The 16,610-nt window shown below is 40.6% G+C and overlaps 1 protein-coding gene across 7 annotated transcripts; it reads left to right on the top strand.

The window, feature by feature from the left end:
• The first annotated feature begins 263 nt into the window (after window positions 1-263).
• LOC109971288 (microtubule-associated protein tau-like) lies at window positions 264-15,819 on the top strand. 7 transcript variants are annotated; one of them, XM_020619431.1, is made up of 11 exons: window positions 264-1,071; window positions 1,880-2,131; window positions 3,175-3,346; window positions 5,016-5,078; window positions 6,961-7,265; window positions 8,070-8,126; window positions 9,688-9,780; window positions 10,428-10,509; window positions 11,074-11,186; window positions 12,175-12,361; window positions 12,748-15,819. In XM_020619431.1, the coding sequence occupies exons 1-11, from the start codon at window positions 439-441 to the stop codon at window positions 12,750-12,752; spliced, it is 1,962 nt and encodes a 653-aa protein (XP_020475087.1). In that variant the 5' UTR covers window positions 264-438; the 3' UTR covers window positions 12,753-15,819. The 7 variants fall into 7 exon arrangements, with proteins under 7 accessions (XP_020475087.1, XP_020475086.1, XP_020475089.1 ...); XM_020619430.1 differs by lacking the exon at window positions 12,748-15,819 and adding an exon at window positions 12,588-12,677; XM_020619433.1 differs by lacking the exons at window positions 9,688-9,780; window positions 12,748-15,819 and adding exons at window positions 9,011-9,049; window positions 12,588-12,677.
• Window positions 15,820-16,610: the final 791 nt, after the last annotated feature.

Here is a 16,610-nt window from a genome sequence, read left to right as displayed (position 1 = left end):
GTAAAATCAGACAACACGGAGAAGGGTGAGAATAAGGAAAAGAAGCTGGAGGATAATGTAAAGAATGTGGATCTGTTAGACTCTCTGCATAAAGCTGAGGAGAAGAAAGTGAAGTTTGAATATGAAAGTAGTGAGACTCCAACTAAGGTTGAGAAAGAAATGGAGAAGGAAAAGCAGAAAGACAAAGAGAAAGAAACTGAAAATGTAAAAGAGAAAGAAACTAAAAATGTAAAAGAGAAAGAAGCTGAAAATGTAAAAGAGAAAGAAACTGAAACTGTAAAAGTGAAAGAAACTGAAACTGTAAAAGTGAAAGTGAGTGAAGAGGCAGAAAAGGTTAAAGAGGTGAAAGACACAGAAAAATTTGAGACAGAAAAAGAGGCAGAAAAGACAAATGAGATAAGAAACAAGACAGAAAAGGTGAAAGAAAAAGAGAAAGAGATGGAGAAAGAGACAGAGTCAATAGAGCAGAAGACTGAAATGAACAAGGTAGAAGAATCACCAGATACTGTGTTAAAGATGGCTGACGTGACAGAAAAAGTAGAAAAGGTAGAGATGAAAGAACAAGTAGAGAGCAAAGCTGAGAAAGCAGAGAATGTGAAAGAGATGGACAAAACTGAAAAGTCTGAAGCGGAAGATAAAACTGAGAACAAAAATACTGAGAAGCCTGATAGAAAAGAGATCAATGGTGATAAAGAGCAGCACATCAAGACAGTGGAGAAGGTGCCGGAACAACAGTCAATGGCCGTCAAGCTTGATGCCAGTTGTGACAAGCTGGAGAAGAAGGCTGACCTGGAGACAAAGGCAGCAGAGGAGGTGGACAAAACCAAAGAAGACCAGGCTGATAAAGCCAAGAAAATAGAGAGTGTGGATGAGGTGGAAAAACTGCCTCAGAAGCCTGCAGAAAAGCCACTGCAGGAGGAGAAGCAGGAAATAATGCAAGCTGAAAAAAAGACTGTTGAGACAAAAGCTGACAAGGACAAGGCCGCACAAGCAGATGTACGCGATGTGGTCAAAAAAGCTAAATCTGCTACACCTGGCAAAGATCTGGCAAGTGCAGACAAGAAGACCAAGGTAGGACTTATTGTACAATGAATAATATACTGTATAAATAAGACCATCCCACAGGCATGTTTGTATTCCTCATATCATTTCTATTCAGGCTAACTTGCTTCAACTCCTTAGCTTATCATCTTTCACGCAGAGAAAATGCTGCCTCTGAGTCTTGGGACAATATGACCACATACAGATCGATCCACCACAGTGTCAAAGTAACAGAGCATCACTGGAAATAACAACTTTAATACAATCACTTTTATATTTCAAATACAGTAATTTGTACCTATTAATAACTGGTACATTGCTGTAATACAAAATATGTGCTACTCTCCAACACATAAATTACGTTTTATGCAATACTAAAGCCAATATTACAACCTATGTTTAAAAAAAAAAAATCAAAATACATTTAACATCTTGTTTTTTGTTTTTGTTTTTTTAAAGTTGTAATTATTGGTACAAAAATGCAACTAGGGCACAGCAATGGCCTAATGGTTGTAGAGGTGGGCTTATGACTGGAACATCCCCGGGCCAGCAGGACATGAGTTGGGAAAGTGAAACTGTAATGGTTTCCCTTTCCTCATTAACACCACTGAGATGTCGTTGAGCACTGCACTTAACCCCAGCTGCTTCACTTTAGTTGCTCAGTAGCAACAAACCCAATGGCAACTGTTGTTTTTAGCACATGATTTATACATATTTTTACAATGTTACTTTGCTGCTTACCCCTGCTGCTGTTATCATCCATTTTCCTTATTTTTCCTTTGCTTTTCCTCCTTATTTGCCCTCCATCCATCTTGTATGTCTCGGTCCTGCATTGCAGCCTGCTGCCGGGTTGACCAAACCGAGCACCACTGCCAAAATGCGGCCAAGCTCTGCTGCTGCAAGTGGTGCTTTACACACAGCCCCTACAAAGCGCCCATTGCCCCCCTCCACCAAACCCACCTCAGACAACAAAACAGCCACAGCCAAGGCACCATCCACAGCCACTGTTAGCCTAAAGAGACCCTCCACCACTTCTGCCAGCCGCCCCATATCATCAGTCACAACCAGTACATCTAATGTCAAACCCAAGGTAAGTGTCAGCTGTCAGAGGTTGCAGAATGCCTGGTTATAGTGGATAACAAAAGTGAGAAAGACACTGACTCAGACTGCAGTTGGGCATTTAAGCTAACACACATTGAAGGGATTCATAATCTTAAAATGTCAAGCTTTGCTTGGTTTGGAGCTCACAAATATCTTTTCCTTCTTTGGTCAGAGAATTCTGCCATTTGTTTTCTGTGCTTGTTCAATTCACAGGTTCACACTAGTGTATTATAACACTGATGAGTACAGATTTGCAGCTGGCAACAGTATAAGCTATATATTCTTCATGTTGGGGGTGTCAGAAAAAAGCTGTTGTCCCCATTAACAGTGCCACAAAGAGGGAGTCAATGCATAGTGTCCTTTAGAGGTGCATTACCTAACCATAATGACACCCCATGCGTTTTCATTAGTTAGGGTACTGGATGATAAACAATGTTTTTATCTATCAGTGCCAACATATTGGTGGTAGAAATTGGTGCTACAGTATAGTAGGCTCCGTTAGCAGCATGGCACTCCCCCTGCAGCCCCTCACCCTCCCAGCCAATGCAGCCTTTTGCATAAAAACACAACAAGGAGCTGCGTCTTGCCAGACCCGGTGTGAACGTAGCACAACAAGTCCTACTTCTAAGGTAGCACTGCAGCAGAACAAATTAAAATCAAAATTCAAATATATTACAATCATATAGCTCAGTTCCAAATAAAGTGTCATATCATTCTAGGTGTTCTGGTGGAACTATGGCACTAAATGAAATGTGGATTCAGTCTATATTTTACGTACACTGGGGTAAAATCTTTGACCAGAATTTCTCAAATTACTGAACATTAGCCAGACATACAGACATTGTATTATGGCCCAGCTCAGTGCTGCTAGCATTAATTTTGTTGATAATAAAATGAGCTATGTTTTCCATGGATTTGTAGCTTTTGATGCTGCTAACATTACCCTTCATTGATCCGTTTCTGGTAAATTCTTCCTGTCCTCTTCTTCTCAAGTGACATCTTCCTTGTTTTTATGTTTCTCCCATTTCTCAGGCACCCACAGAGAAGCGGCCCCCTGTGCCAAAGGCCAGTGCTGCCACCACAAATCAAAAATTCTCTTCTCCTGCCACTAAAACTAGAACTGTTACCACAGCAGCCAGTAAAACCACTACATCAGTGCACACAGTGTCATCTACTGGCACCACTGCAGCAAAAAAACCTTTGGGTATGCCAGACATGCTCACACACAAATATACAGTGACTTCAGAAAGTGGTCAGACCCCTTCATTTTTACACTTAACAGTTTTTGGTAATGTATTAAAAATGAAAAACTGAAAACCATTCAGAGGCTTGTACTGTAGTGCTCCAAACTGTGGCCAGGTGCATTCTGTTTGCTTTATATATCCTTGAGCTGCATCTAGAACTTGATTGAAACACCCTCTCTATGGTTAAGCAGCATGGGGGCAGCATCATGATATGGGTATGCTTCTCAGAAGCAGGGTGGGGAGGGATGAATGCAGCAAAATACAGGAAGTCCTTAAAGAAAAGAGAGGACACAGACATGGACCTTTGAGCTCTGAGTTGTGGACAAACTCCCACTGCAGGACAATTAGTATACCAACAGCAAAGGTGGGAACCCTCAGGCGGGAGAGCAGCACATGGGCTCAGAGTAGTATGCAGGACAAACAGGTGGCAACAGAGCATGGCAGGCAGGCAGATCAACTCTACAGCAGGTTGGGTGTTGTATAAGGCAGCTGACTCTGGAGAAGGATGGGCACCAGCTGAGGAAACCAACACTGGACAAGACTGGCCCTCCACAGCAGAGACTGACTCTGGAGCTGGAGTGGTGCTGGCCATGGAGAGCAGCACAGGAACCAGCTCTGGGGCTGAGGGGCCATTGACCGGGAAGGTTGACCCAGGAACAGACGGGCTTCGGCAATGAGGACCAACCCAGGAAGAGGCTCAGGAACAGATTCAGGAATAGACTTAAGGACAGACTAGATGTTTGTTAGGACGACTGGCTCAGAGGCAGCTGAGGCTCACTGTGGCCAGGCAACTGAAGATGACGCTTGTGGGCTATAAATTGAAGTAATCCCAGAATGTCCATTAGCCGTGGTCATAATAACAGGAGCTTCTGGAACCAGGCAGTGATTTTCTTCTTCGGGTCAGAGGTAGTCATGACGAAGGATTGCAAAGTGAGAAGAGTGTTTATTGGTAACTGGTGACTCTGTCTTTGCCATGTTTGCTGGGTCCATGTTGGCCTGACTGTACTATCATGTTTCATGCTAGGAGACAGCAGCGGAGTGAACACACCCAGGAGAAGACACAGAGGATACACTGGCTGGCAGATGCAGTAGCAGAATGTACTGTAAACCAAAATGAGGCTTACTTGTGACCAAGGCAGTGAAGCACTGTATTGACTGTGTGTACTAGGGAGTAGACTGAGGTAGTGGAAGCAGGTGACTGGGAATAGAGGGCAAGGGAAGGTGCTCAGGGACATCTAGAGGCTGGATAAGGCAACAAGTGTTCATAGAAGAGCCAGAAAGATGGGATCAGGACTGGGATTCTGATAATAAATGATGAGAAATGCGATTTTTTTTTCACAACAAAGTGTGCAAAATATGAAGGGGTCTGAATACTTTCTTTACACTCTCCTTGCATGTTCATACACATTTTTGATAATTTTCTGACAGTGATCAAGATTTATTTAGTTTTAGAGATTTAAAATTGTTTAGTCTTGAAATCATTTGTATTATTACTAAATCAAACAGGTGCATTCACTTCATTTTCGGATTAATTACACTAGTAGTATTGTAAATTATTGAACATTTACAATGCTTTATTCACATATTTTGTCCTGTACAACAAGTATAAACTAACCATCTGTGTTTTAGCCTCTAAGACAGATGTCAAACCAGGAGAGGAGAAGAAGCCCAGCACCCTGAGGACATCTACAGGTACTAGAGCACCTTGTTACTCTGTGCAGAAAGAGAAGGCATTAAAAAGAAACACCATACAAGCGCATACTAAGAGTCAGAAAAACACAGTCAAATGAAAACTGAATTGAGGCATCAGACATCACAATTTGGTGCCTGACTTACTCCAAATTTTCATCTTAAAATTCTATTATGCCCAGAACCAGAAATAAGTTACTGTTTATGGATTTCTAACTCAGGAACATAATGAGCCGTAACACGAAACTTCCTATACCCCTAACCATGTGGAACTTGAAGGGCCAATGTGCAACAAAATACGGCAACTGTACGAGCAGTTTATCCAACAGCTGCTGAACACATCATATAATATCACCGCTGCTTTTCTCTTGACCAACTCACTGATGCCATTATTTCCATCTACTGTCTGACCCTGCACTGTACTGCCTGTCCCTTTTCTGTGCTTTTGCTATCAAATATGTTTGGCTTGTTTCTTCTTCACTTTGCTCTTCAGTAGTCATTTCCTCAGTTTTGCCTCCCCACTTTCTCTTTCAGATTAGTTTACATTTTGGACACAAGACAGTGCTGGCTCAAGTAGAGAGTGATAGGTACTGTAGAATTAAAAATCTTCACCGCAGCATTCTGTGGATTACTGTCCCCTTGTCATTGACAGGAGTTTGCAACTCCTGCTGATACAGCTTCCAGTTGTTTAATCTGCCAGGGCTTATATGGCAAGTCAAATTCCTCTTTAGAAGAGATCCCAAAGAGTGTGATAAGTAAAGTAAAATATTGGAAAAGGTGATGTCCTAGCGCCTGGTTGTCTTCTGCCTCCATCTGGTCTGCTTTCTTTCCTGCCATTCACATCCATTATCTGTCAGGGTTGACGGTCAGCGACAGACAATGTTCTCTGTAGTTTGACTTTAGGTTTAGGTTAGTGTGTGCATCTGAATGTATACTATAAAGCATTAGGCATCTAGGTTTTTTGTCATTTGTATAATGATGCTAAATGTGTAACAGAGAATTGTGAATGTATTTGGTTACAAGTGCCAATTCACAATTAGTGTCCAAACACCACCATTTTTATATCATGATTTAGTTTACATAGACCTTAACTCACTGCAGATTAATCAAGTAGAGGCTAAAGTATTAAATGTGTTCAGATTGAATGCAAATAAATTTGAAGTTATTTGCCCAGATTTTACAGCTTTATGCTGCAGTGTTTTTGCAGTTTATACCATCAAAAAGCCAAAGTGCAGACTGTAGAGATGTAGCTGTGGCTAGCTAAAATGCCTGTGGTGTATTTGTGTGACACTTTAACATCTGATTTCAAGCCTAAAACATGAACATCAGCATTTCTTGTATAACATTCCTATGATTCCTCTCATTTTTCTTGTCTCTGTATATGTACTAGAATCATAAAGCCTCAGGATTTTTTTTTTCTTTAGGAAAATGAAAATTTTCCAAATCACACAGACACCCCTACAGTAAGCCTCATTTTATGCCATCTGTTTAGTTGATGTGTTGAGTATCACGTATGCACTAAATGTGTATCTTAGCTAAATGATTAGCTTAGCTTTGCATAAAACCTGGAAACATCAATAATTTTGTCTGGCTCTCTCAAAAATTCTAAAACACATTGAACATCACTTCGAAAGCTCACTCTTTGACACATTGTATATAATTAAATTGGAAGTTATGTGCTGTTGCTATTACTTGATGAACTACGACTACATAGGGTTTCTGGAGTATGTTACTCCTTGAACTACAAATTATTGTTTTGTGGCTTGGTTAGACAAATTGCATTGTAAATTACTGAGCTTTAGGTGTATATTTTTTAATTAAGAAATTCAGGCTCACTTTTTCCCCACTATGAAACATTATAAAGGTCTCCCTCTCTGTCTCCCAGTTAACACTACTAAGACCAAGACTACTACCACTACCCGCAGCACTGCTTCCGCCTCCTCTGCCTCTCACACTCGAGCCACAGCGGCCAAACCTGCCACGCTATCCTCCACTGCTGGCACAGTACCAGAGAAAAAGCCACCGGTACCCCGCAGCCCCCGGGCCACTTCCTCAGCCACAGCTACCACTGCAACTACCACCTCGAGCACCACAGCTCGGCCCACCTCAGCACCAGCCCCTGGCATCCGCAATGCCCGCTCTAAGATTGGCTCTACAGACAACATAAAGCACCAGCCTGGAGGAGGGAAGGTAGGCCCCTACTGTGGTGTCATCTGCAGCTTTTACATCTATAGATGATCTTTTTCTGGACACCAGCCTCTCCTCAACTCAAATGCAGTTTGCTGCAAGGTCTATCAAGTTACACTGTGGTTCTTCACTCACTCTTTTTTACTCAAGATCCATTCTTAAAAGGAATAATCCATGTACACCTACTTTATCCAGTGTAAGCCAAACCAGTGATCATCCTGTTAGGATTACATACAACTTTGTTACTACATCCACTTTAAATCTTCTGTTTTTGACTCAGCGGTTTTGTTTTGGTTCTGTTAGTTTTGACATATGCTGCACTGTCCTCTGCATGTTCATGTACTATCTGACCTTTTCTTATTTCCATGATGCCACCTGATTTCATTGCTTACCTAGTGATCAAACTTTGCCTGTTAGACTTCTGTTTTGTGATTTTACTGCACTTTCTAGGCTCTTCCTAAGATTGTGCACCTACCCTCTTCCCTCTGTTCGTACCTAATTCACCTTTATCTCCTACTTCTCTATTCATTGCTAACCCCTCATGTCATCTTGCTTTTCTTTCCTTCATGAATTGTTGACTTATCTATCCTCATTTTATCAAGTTATTCCTCCTCCATCTCATCCTCTACTTTTGCTTCTGCCCTTTGTATCTCACCTTAACCCAGTTTTCACTTTCATAATTTTCATCCTGCTCCTTTATACATGATTCTTTCACACTTGCTCCTCCTCCTCCGCCTTCTCCTCCTTTCTGTGCGTGTTGTTACGAGGCGTTGTTATTTACCCTGGGTGGGCTTGTTTCCCCCCTAGGTGTCATCTGCCTCTCAAAGCAGGGGTGTGGTTTCCAAAGGACTGAGCCAGGGCAAAGTGAGTTCATTCTCCCCACCATCACCACATTCTCTTCTTCTTACCTCTCATATTTCTGTTCATACATAATTAGCTATTTTCTTTTTACCACCTCTCTTTTTTCTTTATTAAACTCAACTACTGAGATAAAAGTCAGGCTAACAATTAGCCTAAGCCTAAAGTGTCTTTGTACTATCACAGTTTCAAACATATTGAGTCTCACGTCTTCTCTGTCAGTGCTTGAGTCACAGCAGACTACAGTATATTTTAGTCTGACAGTTGAGACAGATAAACTTGACATAGAAAACGTATGCTAACAGTACAGTACAGTACTATAATTCAGTAAACCCACCGGTGTTGTAATCAAGTCACTAAACCTCGACTCAGATTAGTCTCATATCTCCAGTGTTTGAGTCCGAGTCACCAAAGAATAATTCGAGTTGAATCTGAGTTGAGTCTGTGTCAAGTCCCTGTTACACGAGTTGGAGTCATCAAGATCTACATTAAACACAATCGACACAGCTCTCATCATTTTATATTCCAACCTTTCTAATAGTGTATTGCATCACCATATTAGTCAGCAATTTGATACATACAAATCATTTATAGAAAGGTGGAGTACGCTTCAGTGGAAGTGTGCTGGATACAGCATGTTGCCGGTGAGCAGGTTTTAATATGCCATATAATTATGGTCTATTACAAAATAAAAAAAAGTCAGAATCCATATCCAGTCTATGCTCAAGTCCGAGTCCGGGTCGTCAGTGCTCAAGTCCAAGTTGAGGCATGAGTCCTGAAAATCTGGACTTGAGTCAGACTCAAGTCCAAGTCCTGCTCTGAAGTACTACAACACTGAAATCCACAGATATTGTGTGTGACTTCTACTGTTTGATTTTCTTGTGTGAAAGGAGCAGTGGCCCACTGCTAAGAAATCTGTGTGTGTGAGGGTGAGCATGCATTAAAACATCTAAAGCCCCCCCACCCCAAACACACCTACAACAACAACAACATTTCTAATAATTAACTTGGATACATACCCTTGTGTGTTAGAATCAGTCTGTTAGCAGCAGTAGTCTAACTTGTCATAATCCAAGGAATGCTGGCTTTGTCACTCATCAGAGTTCAGTTAGTTTAGTTATGGTATGCTAATAGACATACTGTATACGTGTCTCCATTAAACATGCTGTATTCTCCTGAGCGGGGACAAATGTTTACATGTTGTGTTGCATGTGTGTGCTTTATGGAGTAGGTTCAGTGTGGCCTTCTGCGTTTCTTTTTTTCCAAACTTGGGTAAAACAGTATTTGAACATTTTCTAGTCTCTTCAGACTTCTGTCACTATTCAGATCAAAAGTTCTCTTTTCAGACTATCAACTGCCCAGCAGCTGATAGCAAACATATTGTCCTTTAAATAGTTAAAATATTCATAGCTGATTTTGCTCAGGTGACCCTTGCTCCCACCTTCTGTCCTTTCTTTTTTAATCCTACCTGCAATGGTGACTTCTCCTCTACTCCTTTCGCTCCCTTTCCTGTCTTCCTCTCCCCTGCCCTCCTCTGCTCTTTTGCTGCTATGCTGTGTCTGTATAGGTTCAGATAGTCTCCAAAAAGCTGGACTTCAGCCACATCACCTCACGCTTGGGCTCGAAGGACAATATAAAGCATGTTCCTGGTGGAGGGAATGTAAGTACTCATGTGTACCAGCCAATCAGTCAAACATTTCAACTCAAATAACTAGAATGGACACCAGAGCAAAGACAGAATATTGTGTCTTTGTCTGTTGTTCGCTCCTAAAAAAAGGTCAGTCCTTTATACACCAGTATGAGTAAGCTGTACATGGCCCTTATAGTCAAGATACTGATGGCCACCAACACAAAGTACTCTTCTTGGAGTTCAGTGGACGTTACTGGACAGCATGCTAGCTAGCCTAATGTTCCAGCCCTTGCCCAGGACCTGCTTCACAGTCCTTTGCCTCCTTCAGTTCTTCCTGCGTTGTCCTTCCTTGTCACTAACTTACTAAACACCACTCAGGCAAACAAATACCACAGGACTCTGATGGGCTTTGTCTTCAATATGGCTGTCTGGTTGGATTTTGGGATATCTTTTTCTGAAGTGTCACTGTCCTGTCCTGTCCTGTGCTGTTTCTTTTAGTGTCTGATTTTTTTCCCCTGCAGTCCCTACAGCATGTGCCAAATTATTTCACTGCAACATACAGTATAATCAGTTCTTGTCTTTAACTCCTTTGTCATCACTGGTTATCATCTGATGGTGATAATTCAATGTGTAATTGGGGTCAAAATATATATGTTTAACTGTGTGACATTTGACAGGTGCAGATACTCAGCAAGAAGGTAGATGTGAGTAAGGTGACCTCAAAATGCGGCTCCAAGGACAACATTAAACACAAACCTGGTGAGCTGGGAAATTTAAATTAATTTAAAAGCAGTTGTGCTGCAAAAGTTCTAATGTTCAGTTTCAAACTGCTTTAGAGAGGTGTTGATTCAACTTTATGGTCATTTTGGAGGCAGCACTGATGCTGTTGAAATGTACTGCGTTATGCCATTAGGTGTTTTCATTATCTAGTCCACCCTCTTAATATGAATGATTGCTGTTGTATTTCATTAGTTTGCTAGGGTGCATCTAGTAAAACTACAACTGAAGGTGCATATTGTATATCCTTATGTATGGTACAAATTTTAGTGACCCTGCCACATTGGAATTCAAGCTATTAAACTTTTTTAAATTTTTATTTGAATGTTTTAGTCATAAAATCAGACAGGGTCTTAAAAACGTTTGGATAAATGTGGGAATTGAGAAACACCATTGTTGTTTACAGTAAACATAAATTTTTGGTTTATGAAAATTATGCTTGGATAGCACTGTCACTAACATCAAAAGCCATATTCAGTTATAAACAACATTTATGATGATTTACTTGTGTACGATCATCGGACTGACTACCCATGTGTGCTGCAGGTGGTGGGGATGTGAAGATTGAGTCCCACAAGGTGAACTTTAAGGAAAAGGCCCAGTCCAAAGTGGGCTCCACGGACAATGTGAGCCTTTTACCTAGTGGAGGAAACATCAAGGTGAGACTGTCCCACATGAAGATGTCTTTTAGTCTGTGCTTCATCGAACAGTAAAAAAGGAAAAATTAGATACAGTACACTTACTAATATTTATTATAGAGCACATTGCAAAGTGCTGTGTTGTGTTTCCAAGGCTAACTACAGTTTACTTATGGTACTAGTCATAGTGGCATTTACTGCAATTAGTCATGATGGCAACAAACTGTGCTTCTCATGACTCACCTTCATTATATGCATGAAATGCATGACTGCTACCATGTCCCTCATATGAATACAGTGTCTCCAGAAAGTATTCATTTTGGCCACACTTTGTTCTAGATTTAATTTTAAATGCATAAAACTGCCATTTTTGCCCATCAGTCTACACTCAGTAACCCATAATAATAAAATGAAAATACATTTTCAAATTATTTTGCAAATGTGCATCTTGTACAATTTTAGCACACTTGTGCCTTCCTACATTCCTGCAGACACAGTCTAAAGTTTAGACTCTAAAATGTCTTCCTGAGGTGTTTGTAAATCAGAACTGCAATGTCTTCAGAAAGTATTCCGACCCCTTGAAATTTTCACACTTTGTATTGAATTGTTAGATTTAATTTTAAGAGGATAAAACTGCATTTTTGCCCATTCATCCACACTCAATAACTGATAATGACAGTGACAACAGGAGAGCTGAAGTCTCTCTGGAGAACTGAAGCTGATGGAGCTTGAGAGGATAAAATGCCCAAATTCATGTGTGCAAAGCTTGTAGAGACTTACCCTGGTTCCAAAGGGACTCCTACTGAATAAAACAACAGAATTTCTTTGCAGATCCATTTTTTATTTTTAATAAATTAACCAAAAAAATTCTGAAAATGTTCTTACTTTGTCATTGTTACAAAAAAAAAACCAATAGAAATGTATTGTATGTGTTATACAAATTTAAAGCCAGTTTCTTCCTTCCCCATCTTCACCAACTTACAGTACATGCCCTGATATGTGTTTCTAGGATGAGGGGCCCCAGGCTGAGGGGAATGATAACTCCCTGAGTTGCGTCCCCACCCAAGACCCTGGCTCCCATGCGGGGCTGGCTGGGAGCCCTGCTGCACAGGAAAACGAGCTGAAGGACGGGGCTTCCTGTGATAGTAAGGGCCACCAGGAGCCCCAGGATCTGGACTCATGCATCCCAGAGACAAGTAAGTTTGTGCGTGTGCCAGTGATGGCCAGCAGTATCCTGTTGTCAAGAAATATTTGAAACAACTGCATGTGACAGTGTGAGAGATTTTTCTCCTTAACTGAAATTAACCATCATGATGTCTTTGTGGCTGCCATTTTAATGTATGTTTCTGTATTTCACTCATCATGTCGTCTGCAGTCAACAGCTCCTGATCACATCATCATCTTTGACTTCTTATCTTGCAGGCATTTAATTCTGCTGTGCCTCTGCCTTCCTCTCATCTCAACCTCCCTACATCACCTCATTGTCCTCCCCCTTCTTACCATGTTTATATATATATATATATATTTTTTTTTCTTTCTACCTTATCCCCTTCCCCTTTTCTTTCCAACCTATCTGCTGCAGATTGAGTGCTTCAAGCTCAACCTCCGCAAGAATGCTCATTCTCGCACGGACCATGGCGCTGACATCATCACCTGGACAACCCCCCCAGGACAACAACAGACCCATCCCCCACAGTTCATCCATTTCCGCCACCAGACTCCTTGCAGTGTTTCTCTCATTAAATCGTTGGCTCCTGCAAGCTGTGTTTGCTCCCCCTCTGCCCCCTCCTTGCTGCATCTCCAAGGGGGCTACAGCAGTGTAACAGGTTCCTGACACTCCTTGCACCCATCAAGTTCAGAAAACTCCTCTAATCTTAAATCTGTTATTGACACATATAATGGTTCTGCCACTCTAATATCAACGTCATGCCTCTTTTATCACATCTAAGCTCATCAGTATGCGCCATTGCCCTCATCTTTTATATTTGGCTAAAGTGACTGTATAGACATTGTGTGGACATTGATGGCAATCTATGTGAAGTAATATTTGGTAGCATCCTCTCCAGGCCAGCTGGCCTAGAATGATTGGGTTTCACCTAATCGGAGCCTGGTGGTGGGCTTTGCTCTGTCGGACCTGCCATCACTTCTCCACCGCACCACAAACAACAGCAGAAGCAAATTCATTTGTCCCCTGAGCAATGTGAAAACCTGCTCTGACTCTCCTATGGTTCCTGTCACACAGCTTAGCTTCTCTTTTTCTCATGACTGCAGGGTCTGTTTGTTCCCAGTAACCACTTCTTCTCTGCTTCAGTAGTGTCATAGTAATTCAGTGTTCTTCATCACGTCTCTTGTCACCAACACTCACCATAAACAAACTGACAAACAAAATAGCTAGACAACAAGTAGGCTGTTTAACTCTTTATTCTGTGTTTGTGATGATGTGTTTGATTGACAAAATTGTGCATTTGCTTTCTGTTCAGATCTTATTTTGTTTTTCTCAAGTTTTCTTTTTCTTTCCTCTTAGTTTAACAAGGGCTTTTGTATTTATTGTACGTTTCTTCCTGTATAACCAATACAGTGGATGGTCTTTATTTCCAATAGAAACGCACAGGATTTTGTAAACCAAGACACACAGAGAAGAAAGCGATGGCATTGAGAGGGAGGAAGAAAGTGAGGAATGAGGTGTTGCAAGAATGGTGAAATTGAAGCTTTAGAGGTGTGTGGCAAAATGACAAGATGTTAAAATCTTATAATTTATGAAATGTGGTAAAGGAAGTTTGCAGAATTAGAGAAGTGTTAAGGTGCAGCGTGCAACCCAGAGGGAGATGTTGTCAGATTGGAAATGTGTCTGAAGTCAAAGGAGCTGTGTGTCTCATATGTGCCTCCTGTCCTTCATACATAGATACTAGAGTGAACTAGGATGATGCAGGTTCATGCCTATAACTGCTTCAAGACAGTGAAAATCTTAGTTGATAAAAAAAATGACATAAAAAGAAGAAATTCTCTAAATCAAAGTAGTGTGTAGTCTGTGCACCTGAAAGCCTGTGCATTTATGACTCAGCGCTGTGGTTGGGTACCATAGGTATGTCTCTGGGGCAATCCTAGATACGTTGATGTGTTGTTACTCAAATGATGATTTTCATTGAGTTGGTAGAATTAGGTATTACAACTTTCTAGTTTCAGCTAGTCTCAGCAACAGGATCATGATTTAATTCCACAGATTTGTATACAGTGATTACACGACTCAAACATACAGAGATATACTACTCATAGGATGGCATTTTTAATCTTTTATTTTATTCATTTAATTATGTCAGTGATACTTCAGCTACATTCTGCTCATTATCCTCTTGCGAGCTATTATTGCATTAAAGTTGGGTATTACTTGCAGTTCTATAACCAGTACCTTTACCAAAGCAATACTTTTGTCATTACCTTAACCTGCATTCATTGACTTTTTTGAGCTGCAAACCCAACATTAAAATATTATCACCTTATATATTTGATGAGGCAAATATATTGCCTATTTACACATCTATCAGTCACATTATATCAACATTAATTTGGAGTTGTGTTTCTTGCCAGCTGGCAAACAAAGTCCAGTATTTTCTGTCCTGTTTGCTGTGTTTGAGAGGGAATATTTAGATGTTTTCTGCCAGCTGAGGATTGATTGTGGCTAAAAGAGAAGCTGTCATGAAATAGTTGAGTTGCTGTGTGTGCACCACAGCTGTCGCCCAGCTGAAATTTTTCTTGTGCCTGACAGTGACCATTTTTTCTAGCTGTGGTTTTAACCCAGAGTTACCGCTTCTTAAGATGAGAGACACTTTATGGCCCAAAACACAAGAACAAAACAGCAACTGCATCGGGGGGGGGGGTTGGTAGGTAGGGGGCTTCAATGATTTTCAGAGCAGTTTCTCTGTCCAAGTACTTTAAATGGTTTTAAGGAGAGAGTGTTTTTTTATTGTTCTGATTATTAGTATGACAAATTGAAAAAGTTGGCCTTTTTAAAAGAGGCTACTGAAATGAAAGAATGTGTTTTGAGATATAATGTACTAAAGACACAACACTTTTGTAAATGTATTTATCGTTGTGTTGCTATAACCTCATGATGGTTGTGCACTCATGTTCGAAGGGGTTAAACTTTTAATTTGTGACAGCCAGTTTTACAAACTCTGTCGTGGATTTTCTCCAAGGATGTGCGATTGGAAAAGCATAACACTTAGAAAGTCTTAGGTCATTGCATAGGCCTGTAATTTGGGAGTACTGCATATCAAAACATATTGGTCTCTACATATTCTACTTAAGAGCACCACACTGAGAGCCTAATACATCCTTGTCTGACATAAAGACTAACTGTAGTTGCCAGGTTTGGCTTGCATAATAAATGCTCTTCAGTAATTTGTCCAAGAAGCATCATAAAGCTTCATGTACTGCTATTGCACTCAAATGTATAAGTGTAACACTAGCTAATAAACACCTGAACCTGCAGAGCATGCTGAAAAACAACAGTGGGATGTATTAGATAGTGATTTGCAGAACCTCCTCAATGTTTTCTGCTTTTTTTTTCATTAAATTTTTTGGTTTGGGAAAAGTGTTTATTGTGATTACTTGTTAATTAGTGGTGTGATTATTAAACATGAAATAAAATGGACTAAAACTACTTTGTGTTTAACTCAGTTCTTTCCTCAGTGCTATAATGATCTGTGTGTGAGTAGGTGTGAAAATACCTGAGTGAGTGTACCTGTGGCTATGTGTTGGAGCTCTAATGGGAGACTAACGTTTGAAATATGAAAAAACTTTTTTTTTTTCCTTGTACAAATGAAAGCTTTAAACACCAAAACAAATCAAATTACAGACAAAGGCTTGCATGGGCTATATTATGACCAGCAACCTTGCTTGTAGTGGCTAAGGTTAGCAAATGTAAACCAATATCAGTGAGTCAGGTTGCTGACTTTACTACTCTTCTCTGCTTGTTCTACTCTCTTCAGCATTTAAAGATGAACATTTGTATGGTTTTATCGCAGGAGTAAAACAAGAAACAAATGCCATGCCTAGACATTTTTTTTTCCCTGAGAGTGGGAGCTGGTTCCACAAGGGAGCAGCTCGACAGTTAAAGGCTCTGCCTCCTATTTTACTTCTATAGACTCTAGGAACCACAAGTAGACCTGCACTCTGAGAGTGAAGTGCTCTGTTAGGATAAGGCACCATGAGGTCTTTAAGATATGATGGAACTTTGCCATTAAGGGTTTTGTATGTTAGGAGAAGGATTTTAAATTCTGTTCTGGATTTTACAGGGAGCCAGTGGAGAGAAGCTAATATGGGAGAGATATGATCTCTCTTGGAAACAGCTCTTAAATTATGCAAAATCAAACAATGAGCTAGTGACTTCTAGTGGGTCTTAAAATGAAAGAAATGTAATATATTTGGGCCAATTACATCAGTGGG

This window comes from Monopterus albus, unplaced genomic scaffold (genome assembly GCF_001952655.1).
Source record: "Monopterus albus unplaced genomic scaffold, M_albus_1.0 scaffold219.1, whole genome shotgun sequence".
Taxonomy (NCBI): domain Eukaryota; kingdom Metazoa; phylum Chordata; class Actinopteri; order Synbranchiformes; family Synbranchidae; genus Monopterus; species Monopterus albus.
Note: the sequence above shows the minus strand (reverse complement) of the source record. Positions and strands in the feature narration are given on the sequence as shown.

What these genes read in the sequence shown, in the direction of transcription:
- LOC109971288 (XM_020619430.1), top strand. Translation starts at nt 439, where the DNA reads ATGGAGAAAGAGACAGAGTCAATAGAGCAGAAGACTGAAATGAACAAG. An exon ending in ACCAGCCTGGAGGAGGGAAG is followed by an intron (nt 7,266 to 8,069) that starts GTAGGCCCCTAC and finishes TTTCCCCCCTAG; the next exon opens with GTGTCATCTGCCTCTCAAAG. An exon ending in CAACATTAAACACAAACCTG is followed by an intron (nt 10,510 to 11,073) that starts GTGAGCTGGGAA and finishes TGTGTGCTGCAG; the next exon opens with GTGGTGGGGATGTGAAGATT.